Here is a 12,024-nt window from a genome sequence, read left to right as displayed (position 1 = left end):
TCGGCCTCCCAAAGTGCTGGGATTACAGGCGTGAGCCACCGCGCCCGGCAATTTTGTGTTTTTGTAGAGATGGGATTTCTCCGTGTTGGTCAGGCTGGTCTCAAACTATGGACCTCAGGTGATCCGCCCACCTCGGCCTCCCAAAGTGCTGGGATTACAGATGTGAACCACTGTGCCCGGCCAATGGAGCTAGTTTTAATTTCCTAACACTCTTATGCCCCCACATTTTACTGAATGTTGTTTCCTCTGCCTTTGAAATCCTCCACATGACTGTTGAATTCTCCTAGTTTACTCCTGTTTTTCTTCAAGATTTCACCAAGATACTAACGCTTCTGGAAGCTTTTTTTGACCTTCCTTGGTTGAGTTGGGTATGAATTTTTCTTGTGGGTCCTTGCAGCCCCCCTGCCTGCCCTTTTACCATACATCTGATTCACCTTGGTGTTCTTAGCACAGTGTTTGACACCAGTCAGGTCCTGGTATGCGTGGATATGGGCAAAACTGAGTTGAATCAGAAAGTCAGTGTGCCCAGGCAGGTGGTTCACGCCTGTAATCCCAGCACTTTGGGAGAATAAGGCAGTCAGATCACTTGAGGTGAGGAGTTTGAGACCAGCCTGGCCAACATGGTGAAACTCTGTCTCTACTAAAAATACAAAAATTAGCCATGCCAGGCGTGGTGGTGTATGCCTGTAATCCCAGCTACTCAGGAGGCTGAGCCAGGAGAATTGCTTGAACCCGGGAGGTGGAGGTTGCAGTGAGCCAGGATCGCGCCATTGAACTCCAGCCTGGGCAACAAGAGTGAAACTCCATCTCAAAAACAAAACAAAACAAAAACAAAAATTAGCCAGCTGTTATCTCAGCTGCTTGGGAGGCTGAGGCAGGAGAATTGCTTGAGCCTGGGAGGCGGAGGTTTCAGTGAGCAGAGATGGTGCCACTTCACTCCAGCCTGGGGGTAACAGAGCAAGACTTCGTCTCAAAAAAAATAAATAAATAAATAAGAAAGTCAGCCTGCGCTGGGTGCCATGGTTCATGCCTGTAAACCTAGCACTTTTGGAGGCCAAAGTGGGAGGACTGCTTGCAGCCAGGAATTTGACTAGTCTGGGCAACATAGCAAGACCCTGTTTCTACCAAAAACTAAAAATAAAAAATTAGCCGGGACTGGGGGCACGTGCTTGTAGTCCCAACTACTCTGGAGGCTGAGGTGGGAGAATCACTTGAACCCAAGAGTTCAAGGCTGCAGTGAGCTATGATTGTTCCGCTGCACTCCAGCCTGGGCAACTGAAAGAGACCCTGAACTTTAAAACCTCTTGGTCCAGTAATGACATCTAATGCCCACAGGAGCAGATATTGGCAGTGACCATCTCAGCACCTTGCAGAAGGCAGGAGAAATCCCGTAGAGGCCAGGCTGAGAAACCAGTTTTGGTATTAATCTTCCACCCTTGGGCTCTCCAGACTCTACTGGAGCTGGCATTTGAACCCATACCATGTCTGCCCAGTTACCTCCTTTTCAGCTCCTCCCACCTCTTAGAGCGCCTTCTTTCATTTTGCAGATCAGCGGTTTGAGTGCTACGTTTGCAGAAATTTTCTTGGAAATAATCCAAAGCAGTCTTCCTGAAGGAGTCAGACTGTCAGTGAAGGAGGTAGGTGCTGGTTTGAGAAGAGGCCCCTGCTGGCCTGCATATGCTCAAAATAAGGATAAGAACATCTGGGCTGGGCGCGGTGGCTCACGTCTGTAATCCCAGCACTTTAGGAGGCCGAGGCGGGTGGATCACGAGGTCAGGAGATCGAGACCATCCTGGCTAATATGGTGAAACCCCGTCACTACTAAAAATACAAAAATTAGCCAGGCGTGGTGGTGGGCGCCTGTAGTCCCAGCGACTTGGGAAGCTGAGGCAGGAGAATGGCGTGAACAAGGGAGGTGGAGCTTGCAGTGAGCCGAGATCGTGCCACTGCACTCCAGCCTGGGCGACAGAGCGAGACTCCATCTCAAAAAAAGAAAAAAAAAAAGAACACATCTGGACTGGCTTTAGAAAGAACAGAGAAATGTGGATAATGTGGCCTAAATAATAATCAGAAAAGTTGTATACTCTGATGACACTGTGATCATTAGTCCAGCTTCTGAGGCATCAGGGATGATGCTTTGTGGCCTACAAGTGCTGAGTTTCAACACAGCATCCTGATGTTGGTGGTGAGCCTATGAGGCCCCAGAATTCTCTCCTTTCAGACAGTTGTGTGGAAGAAAGAACATGGGTTAAGATAGTATATGGTGTAATAAATCAGAACACAAATAGGAAAATATATGTTAGAGAAAAGGTTCCTGGATCTTCAAGTCTTGACTGTAGCTTGACTAAATATATTTCATAAAGAATGCTAGTCAATAGGATGTTTGGTCAGGCATGGAAAACTTGGAGAACATTAGGAATCTTAGCCTAAATACTGAGTATTTGGGTCCAATTGCCAAGATGATCCTTCTTATGACACAGATGTATAAGGTCATCTTAGATTGGTACCATTTGCTCCATCCAGTTCTGCTTGTTCTGAGTCTATGCTTGTCAAGCTTCTTCTGGTTAGTATTTGGGCTTCATACAGATCTGGGTACAGAGACACTACGTGCTGGTCATGCTGCCTTAAAACAGTCCAATCCCTGTTTGTTTTATTTCCTATGTAAATAATTTTGGTATTCTCTCTCTCTCTTTTAAATGCTTCTATTGTGATAGTTATAGCATTTTGACATTAAATCTTCATATATCTGTCTTTTCTAACTAGACTGCAAGTTCACTGAAAGCAAGGAGGAAATCTGATTCAAGTTTGAATCCCCTATGCTATACTATACTATAAGTCTGCTACATAGTAGATAATAAAAGTTACTTGAATCTGAATGATTCTCTACAGAGCTGGTTCATGGTCCCTTTCTGGATGCTGTGCATATCTGGATAACTAAAAGCTCTGCAGTGATTTCCACTTATTTTCTTTTTCTTCTCCTTAGCACACTGAAGAAGATTTCAAGGGACGATTCAAAGCTCGACCAGAACTGGAAGAACTGTTGGCCAAGTTGAACTAGCTACTGTAGACTCTTTCATGCCCGCAATGGTCATATTGAGTGCCAAGGAGAAGAGCTTACTGGGTAGTCAGAGTTCATCAGGAGACCTGACCCTTAGATTTCATAAGTACCCATTCCCATAGCCAGTAATGTCCTCACTCCTCTGTGGCATGGCTGTACTTGCCATTTGTTACCACTTATCTATGACGCAACCCTTGTTATCTTCCATCTAATAAAAATCTGCTGCTGATATGTATATATATGTGTGTGTGAGAGAGAGAAATTGGCCCATCCTGTGGAGTATCTTTAAGAGATTCTATATTCTGGCCAGGCACGGTGGTGCATCCCTCTAATCCCAGCACTTTGTGAGGCTGAGGCAGGAGGACTGCTTGAGGCCAGGAGCTTAAGACCAGCCTGGCAACATTCTGTCTTTACCAAAAACATTTTTTTTTTTTTGCGAGACGGAGTCTCGCTCTGTTGCCCAGGCTGGAGTGCAGTGGCATGATCTCGGCTCACTGCAAGCTCCGCCTCCCTTGTTCACGCCATTCTCCTGCCTCAGTCTCCTGAGTAGCTGGGACTACAGGTGCCTGCCACCACGCCTGGCTAATTATTTGTATTTTCAGTAGAGACGGGGTTTCACCGTGTTAGCCAGGATGGTCTCTATCTCCTGTCCTTGTGATCCGCCCACCTCGGCCTCCCAAAGTGCTGGGATTACAGGCGTGAGCCACAGCGCCCAGCCAAACATTTTTTTTTTAATTAGCTGGACGTGGTGGTATGCACTTATAGTCCCACTACTCGGGAGGCTGAGGCAGGAGAATTGCTTGAGCCCAGTAGTTCAAGACTGTAGGAGCTATGATTTTGCCATTGTACTCTAGCCTGGCTGACAGAGTAAGATCCTTTCTTTTTTTTTTTTAAAAAAAAGAGATTCTATTTTCTCTTTGCCTGATGCTTTAGCACAGAAGCACGTTCCCCTTCCACATTTCTCCAACTAGAGTGAATTCATCCTTTAAAGCAATCTGGCATAGTGTCCTGTAGTGAAGCAGAGGATCATAACATAAGTAAACTCTCTATGGGTGGAAGTTGGAGAGAGGGACATTTTGGCTTTGTACATGAAAAAACTCTCCAGATAGAAACAGATTCTGCCCATAAGTGAAATAAAATGCTTTGTGGGCGTAATAAGTGATTTATAAGTATTCAGGTAGATGTTACATAACTGCTAATTAAGTTACTCTGGATTGAGTTTAAGCAAAGACTTGAAAGTTGATCTTGGCCAGGTGTCAGTAAACTACTGCCCATGAACAAAATCCTACCCACTGCCTGTTTGTGTGGTTTTTAATAATATATTGAGGTGAAATTCATATATACAAAATTAAACTTTTTTTTTTTTTTAAACGGAGTCTCGCTGTGTCACCCAGGCTGGAGTGCAGTGGTGTGATCTTGGCTCACTGCAACCTCCGCCTCCTGGATTCAAGCAATTCTCCTGCCTCAGCCTCCCAAGTAGCTGGTACTACAGGCGCCCGCCAACACGCCCAGCTATTTTTATTTTTTTGAGATGAAGTCTTGCTCTTGTTGCCCCGGCTGGAGTGCAATGGTGCCATCTCGACTCACTGCAACCTCTGCCTCCTGTGTTCAAGCAATTCTTCTGCCTCAGCCTCCCGAATAGCTGGGATTACAGGTGCCTGCCACCACGCCCGGCTAATTTTTGTATTTTTAGTAGAGATGGGGTTTTACCATGTTGGCCAGGGTGGCCTTGAACTCCTGACCTCAGGCGATCCACCCACCTCAGCCTCCCAAAATCGCTGGGATTACAGGCATGAGCTGCCGCCGCACCTGACCTTAAACATTTTAAACTTGAGTAATTCAGTAGCATTTATTTAGTACATTCACAATGTTGTGCAGTCACCAGCTCTATCTAGTTCCAAAACCCCTCCGTTTTTTTTGAAATAAAGGTTTATAGGATCAGAGCCATGCGTATTCACTTACATACTGTCTCTGGTTGCTTTAATGCTACAATGGCAGAGTTGGGTAGCTGCATGTGTATTGCCTCTGTATCATATGGGCAATGGGCAGTGTCACATGTTTTCCATTTGGAAACCTGGAAAAAATAGCAGTCTTTTCCAGTTGCTCAGTTGTTATCAATATATGGAAGCAGGAATCAGGATTTCATAAATTGACAAGACACTGGAGCTTAAGGACTTTAGGATCCAGCCAACCTAATTGTCTCTTTTAGCTAGTACAGGTTAGGAGCCCATAGAGGGCAATTCTTTGCCCAAGGTCATGGGATATGTCACTGGCAGAGGGGCAGCAGGATTCAAATCTCGATTCCTAATCCGTCTTTTTCTATCACATCACTCAGGGATGAGTCAGGCTTCTTACACAGGAGGCAGCTGGATTCTGTCACCTTGGAGCTCTTGTGTCACTGACCTAGTTGATGATTTATGCTCTCACCAGAGTCAGAGAGCTTTTGTTGCTCATGATTAGTTTGCCCTGAGACAAATGGAAGTTACTCTTAATGCCTTATCCTGGTAAGAAGGACTGGAGATATTCTGATTGCCAGAACCTCAGGGTTACAAAACAACTATGAGCTTTGACTCTTCTGGAGGGAGGTCCAGAAGGAAATGGATGTTCTTACGATCACATGGCAGTAAAACCACACGGAACACAAGTCTTCTGGCTCCAGGTTGAAAATGCCTTCTCTTCCCTCCCTGAGACAACCTGCTAAAGGAAAAGAGGCAAAGAAACCTGAGTTGTGCCTGGCTTCCACATTTATTCATTTCTAGCCCACTGAACTTCAGATTTCTGATCAGAAGAATGAGCATAATCCTTTTTTAGGGATTTGAGATGGAGATAATATATATAATGGGCCGGGCGCGGTGGCTCAAGGCCTGTAATCCCAGCACTTTGGGAGGCCGAGACGGGCGGATCACAAGGTCAGGAGATTGAGACCATCCTGGCTAACACGGTGAAACCCCGTCTCTACTAAAACAAAAAAATACAAAAAACTAGCCGGGTGAGGTGGCGGGCGCCTGTAGTCCCAGCTACTCAGGAGGCTGAGGCAGGAGAATGGCGTAAACCCGGGAGGCGGAGCTTGCAGTGAGCTGAGATCCGGCCACTGCACTCCAGCCTGGGTGACAGAGCGAGACTCCGTCTCAAAAAAAAAAAAAAAATATATATATATATATATATATATATATAAAATGAACTAGTAATGCTCAGTAAATGTTATATTTCCTTCCCTTCTAAAACTTCTTTGGCATACTTTTTTAAAAGATTTTTTTCATTGAGGTATTATTTATATATAGTGACATACAGATCTTGAACATATATTTGATCAATTTTGAAAATACATCTACCTACCCATGAAACCCATACTTGTATCAAGATAAAGAACATGTGCATCACCCCAAAAAGTTCCCTCATAATCTTCTTCCCCCAAGATGGAGTTTTGCTCTGTCGCCCAGGCTGGAGTGCAGTGGCACAATCTTGGTTCACTGCAACCTCTGCCTCCTGGGTTCAAGCAATTCTCCTGCCTCAGCCTCCCGAGTAGCTGGGGTTACAGGCATATGCCACCACACCTGGCCAATTTTTGTATTTTTAGTAGAGACAGGGTTTTGCCATGTTGGCTAGCCTGGTCTCAAACTGGCTGGTCTCGAACTCCTGACCTCATGATCCGCCTGCCTCAGCCTCCCAAAGTGTTGGGATTACAGGTGTGAGTGACTGCATATGGCCATCTTTCACGTTTTCTCCAAGAAGTAACCACTAACCTCGTTTCTACTGCCATAGATTAGTTTTGCCTATCTAGTACTACATATAAATGAAATATACAGTATGCTTTTCTGTCTGACTTCATCCGTTTAGCATAATGTTTTATCCCTTGTGTTACACGTATCAGTAGTTCATTCCTTCAGCATACTTTTAGTTTTGAATATCCTAGTTGGGGTTAAATTATTCCTAGTAGTGCCATGAAATCACAAGGGATAGGCAGGAGAGAAGAAGGAATGTCAGCGGATTGAGAGTCAGAATAGGTGGGTTCTAATCCTGGCTCTATCAATCAATACATAACCTTGGGGATGAACTATTTTGGTCTTCATTTTACAAATGTGTTAACTGGCCCAGGGAGAGAGAGAGACTTGTCTAAGGTCACCTAATTAGCCAGTGGCAGAGCCAAGGATGGTTTAAGGTCACACAATTCCTGGTTGAGTGCACATTACTGAGATTTTTAAAAAAGGATTTTTATATAGATCACTATTTTTTTTTTTTTTTTGAGACAGAGTTTTGCTTTTATCACCTAGGCTGGAGTGCAATGGCGCAATCTCGGCTCACTGCAACCTCTGCCTCCCAGGTTCAATCGATTCTCCTGCCTCAGCCTCCTGAGTAGTTGGGATTACAGGCACCCGCCACTACACCCGGCTAATTTTTGTATTTTTAGTAGAGACTGGGTTTCACCATGTTGGCCAGGCTGGTCTTGAACTCCTGACCTCAGGTGATCCACCCGCCTTGGCCTCCCAAAATGCTGGGATTACAGGTGTGAGCCACCACACCCGGCCAGATCACTAACTTTCAAGGATAGGATGCCTAGGTAAAATGGGCAGTTTTCCTAGTTGAGGCCAGCAGATTCCTCAGCTTCATGTTTTTGTCCCTTTCCTCTGGCTGAGGATGACTTGTTCCTCCACCATGGAAGCCTGGAAATGGCCAGCTGTGAATTCTGAAAAGGTATGTTTTAGACACATTCAAACACATCTAGGTATTTTGGTCACTCAGATACTAGCAATGCTGAGGCCCCTGGGTCCCCTGTTTCTAGTGTACTTAAGGAAAGCTTTCTGAGCCTGTATTGGGTGTGCCTAGAACTAATCCTGATGGAGAGACACTGCATACAGAGGTAGCCAATGTGTCTTGTGCTTGTTTAATCTGTACTTTGATCTCTTTGTGAATTTTTGTTTTCATGTGTCTGATCTTCCCGCAATCTGAAATGATTCATTTGACTATAATAATCCCTCTGGAATAACTTTCATTCTCAGACATTTCAGCTCATTTTAGAAAATCAGCTCACCATTGAGTGTCCAGGATCTGAAGAATGAAAACCCTTCAAAAGATAGCTGCTGACAGGGAAGAATCCCTGCTACCTCCTCTGCTTGCTTTAAGTCCTTGCTGAGCGAGAAGGGAGCCCCAGCATTTTCTACAGGAAAATATAAGGATTCAATCTGGACTTGCTTCAGTTCTCTTTGGGTTTCTGAAGTTTTCAGCAGCTCAAGGACTTAGTCTGGCAACTTTATGGAGAGAGGGTGGGAGGAGTATCTTCTTAGTCATGTAGTAAAACGCATTGCAGTGCACCTTTGTACCGAGCACAAGGCCAAGTCCCCAGCCAAGGACCTTGAAAGGAAGAGCTAAACCATGAGTCTGCCCTAGGCCTAGCCAAGAGAGGCATCAAGCCAAGAGGTCTCTCCACTCATCCCTGGCACCAAGCCTCTAAGCAGAGGCAACCCAAAGCTGCCAGAGTTAGATCCTATAGGGACAGGTATGAACCACCTTAAAGTCCAGCTCCTAGACTGTGGGCTGCAAAGCTGAGACTAAAGAAAAACATACCAATCTATATCACTGTGGGCAACTTGCACTAATTAATTGCAAAAAGTTAATTTCCTTTTTGCAAAGTACTGACAAAAGCAAAGTAATATTTACACAGTCAATGTGGTTACTCACTACTGTGTGTTAAGCACTGCACTGGGCACCAGATGCTTGTGAGAGTAGAAAACAGCCTAGGCTTTAGAGCAAGACACGCTTGGGAGTCTGATCCCCAGTCTGAGCTTTATTTCCTCATCTAAAAGAGAGCGAATGCCATGTTCAGAGGATTAGAAATTAGATTAGATAATGTAACTCAGGATAGTCACTAGCACACTTAATAGTGATGATGGTAATAGCTAATGTTCACTGAACACTTACTATGTGCCAGATGCTGTTCCTAGGCTAAACCAATATTTAACTCAATCTTTCAACAATCCTATGAGGAAGGCCTATATTAGTTTTGAGGCTTGTGAAAAAGGTACTATATTTGCATTTTTACACAGGTAAAAACAGATCCTGAGATGTTAAGTAACTTGTCCAAAGTCACAAAGCTAGTAAGTGGCATAACTAGGATGTGAAGGCAGCACATCATTGGGATTGAGAGCAGGCTCTGGAACCAGACTGTCTGAGTTAAATGCCCAATAAATTTTAACACTTTTTATTATTAGCTACATATGTTTTGTTCCCTCATTTATTTGGCTTATGACATACGAATTATCCCCATTTATCTGAGGGAACAGGCTTGGATGGCAAGAGTCCTCTTTGCCTGATCAAATACATTCTGTGATCCACCCTGTGCTTAACTCCCTATTAGAGCCAGTGTCCTCCAAAACATGCTTGCTCCACTTAGCTGGTTTGGAAGCCATCCTTCCTGCTAAAGAGGCCTTTTATGCTTCTCTCTGTTGCTATCACCCCCTCCTCCATAGCCTACTATTTTTACTCACACAAAATACACACATTCCTATTGTAAAAGATTTGAATACACAAACAGAGTCCTTACTGATGGAAATTGACATTGGGACCATTTACTAGTATAAACAATGCTGCAATGAACCTAATAGTATATATGTCTTATAAAAATACATTTCTGGGCCGGGCGCGGTGGCTCAAGCCTGTAATCCCAGCACTTTGGGAGGCCGAGACGGGTGGATCATGAGGTCAGGAGATCGAGACCATCCTGGCTAACACGGTGAAACCCCGTCTCTACTAAAAAAAATACAAAAAAACTAGCCGGGCGAGGTGGCGGGCGCCTGTAGTCCCAGCTACTTGGGAGGCTGAGGCAGGAGAATGGCGTAAACCCGGGAGGCGGAGCTTGCAGTGAGCTGAGATCCGGCCATTGCACTCCAGCCTGGGCAACAGAGCGAGACTCCGTCTCAAAAAAAAGAAAAAAAAAAAAAACCTTTCTGGCCAGGCACAGGGGCTCATAGCTGTAATCCCAACACTTTGAGAGGCTGAGGTGGGAGGATCACTTGAGCCCAGGAGTTTGAGACTAGCCTGGGCAACATATTGAGACCTCATCTCTACCGAAAACAAAAACGAAATTTCTCTGATTATCCATGATGTAGAGCATATTTACAGTTTCCTATGTTTTGTGGCTTGTTCACTTTTTTTTTTGAGATGGAGTCTCGCTCTGTCACCCAGGCTGGAGTGCGGTGGCAGGATCTCAGCTCACTGCAACCTCTGCTGCCTCCCGGGTTCAAGCAATTCTCCTGCCTCAGCCTCCCAAGTAGCTGGGATTACAGGCACATGCCTGGCTAATTTTTTTGTTTTTAGTAGAGACAGGATTTCGCCATGTTGGCCAGGCTGGTCTCAAACTCCTCATCTCAAGTGATCCACCCAGTTCTGCCTCCCAAAGTGTTGAGATTACAGGCGTGAGCCCCTGCGCCTGCCTCATTTGTTCACTTTTCTATCCAACTATGTGCTTCTTAGTGGCTTCCAGGTACTTTTTATTCTGGATGGTAATCTTTTCTGCTATAATTTACAAATAGGTAATGTCTACTTCATCTTTATTATTTATTTATTTATTGAGACAGTCTCACTCATCACCCAGGCTGGAATGCAGTGGTGCAATCTTGGCTCACTGCCATCTCTACCTCCCAGGTTCAAGTGATTCTCCTGCCTCAGACTCCCAAGTAGCTGGGATTATACTCAGCATGCACCACCATGCCTGGCTAATTTTTTTGTATTTTTAGCAGAGATGGGTTTTTGCCACGTTGGCCAGGCTGGTCTTGAACTCCTGACCTCAAGTGAGCCACCATGCCTGCCCTACTTCATCTTTAAAAGTTCAACTCAACTCATCCCTTCTCTTCTTTGAGATTCTTGCTGAAAACTCCAGTGCACACTGCTTGTTTTCTCTGATGAATCAGCACTGAGCACACACACATAGCAATTTGTCTTTATAATTTGCCTGGTTATCCCCTTCAGCCAGAAGTAGGATTGTTCTTTAAACTCCTATCTTCTCCCCTCTTTTCTCTTTACTTCTTCCCCAGATACTGGCATGAAGGCTCAAAGCAAATTTTAAGGCCACTATACCTCAGATTTGGGCTTCTAATAGATCGATCCTGAAGCAATATTTGTTACTGTCTGGGTGTGGTGGCTCATACCTGTAATCCCAGCACTTTGGGAGGCTAAGGAGGGTGGATCACTTGAGGTCAGGAGTTCGAGACCAGCCTGGCCAACATGGTGAAACCCCGTTCCCTACTAAAAATACAAAAATAAGCCGCGTGTGGTACTGCTTACCTGTAGTCCCAGCTACTTGGGAGGCTGATGCAGGGGGATCACTTGAATTTGGGAGGCAGAGGTTGCAGTCAGCCGAGATTGCACTATTGCACTCCAGCCTGGGCAACAGAGCAAGACTCCATCTCAAAAAAAAAAAAAAAAAAAAAAAAAGAATAGAATAGAATGGAAGAGTTTTGTTGAAGAAAAATGAGAATTGATATGCAACTGTTTTGAATCAGAAAACACAACCTACTAAAAGGGGGAGTTATTCAGCTCCAGCAAATTGTTAAGAGGGAATAAAAATCAATGTTAACAGCTTTTCCACTTTTCAAAAGCTGAAAATCTGTATTTTAGTGTTAAATATACTTTAAAAATGTTAGCCCAACTTTGTGTGTTTGTTGGGTTGGGAGCAGGTTAAAGCCAGACTCAGTATCTGTTAATTCAACAGAATCTAGCATTTAATAGGTACTCAATATTTGAATAATTAGCTGGGTGTGGTGATGCACACACCTGTGGTTCCAGCTACTTGAGAGGCTTAGGTGGGAGGATGGCCTGAGCCCACTGAGGATGCAGTGAGCCCTGATTGCACCACTGCACTCCAGCCTGGGCAACAGAGACTCCGTCTCAAAAAAACAAAACAAAAACATATTTGAATAAAAAGTTTCCCTATTTGCTTTCTTCCTTCCACTAAACTGACTGAAACATCCAGA

General features: G+C 44.6%; 1 protein-coding gene across 1 annotated transcript; it reads left to right on the top strand.

Moving 5' to 3' along the window:
- The first annotated feature begins 1,253 nt into the window (after positions 1–1,253).
- LOC116269726 (39S ribosomal protein L48, mitochondrial-like) lies at positions 1,254–3,295 on the top strand. The gene is made up of 2 exons (XM_031653152.1): positions 1,254–1,637; positions 2,984–3,295. The coding sequence occupies exons 1-2, from the start codon at positions 1,482–1,484 to the stop codon at positions 3,056–3,058; spliced, it is 231 nt and encodes a 76-aa protein (XP_031509012.1). The 5' UTR covers positions 1,254–1,481; the 3' UTR covers positions 3,059–3,295.
- Positions 3,296–12,024: the final 8,729 nt, after the last annotated feature.

The sequence above is a fragment of the Papio anubis genome, chromosome 12, assembly GCF_008728515.1.
Source record: "Papio anubis isolate 15944 chromosome 12, Panubis1.0, whole genome shotgun sequence".
NCBI classification, from domain to species: domain Eukaryota; kingdom Metazoa; phylum Chordata; class Mammalia; order Primates; family Cercopithecidae; genus Papio; species Papio anubis.
Note: the sequence above shows the minus strand (reverse complement) of the source record. Positions and strands in the feature narration are given on the sequence as shown.

Bases quoted from the DNA above. Each gene is read 5' to 3' on its own strand.
- LOC116269726 (XM_031653152.1), top strand. From the start codon at position 1,482: ATGTCTGCCCAGTTACCTCCTTTTCAGCTCCTCCCACCTCTTAGAGCG. The intron at 1,638-2,983 runs GTAGGTGCTGGT...TCTTCTCCTTAG, and splicing joins TCAGACTGTCAGTGAAGGAG to CACACTGAAGAAGATTTCAA.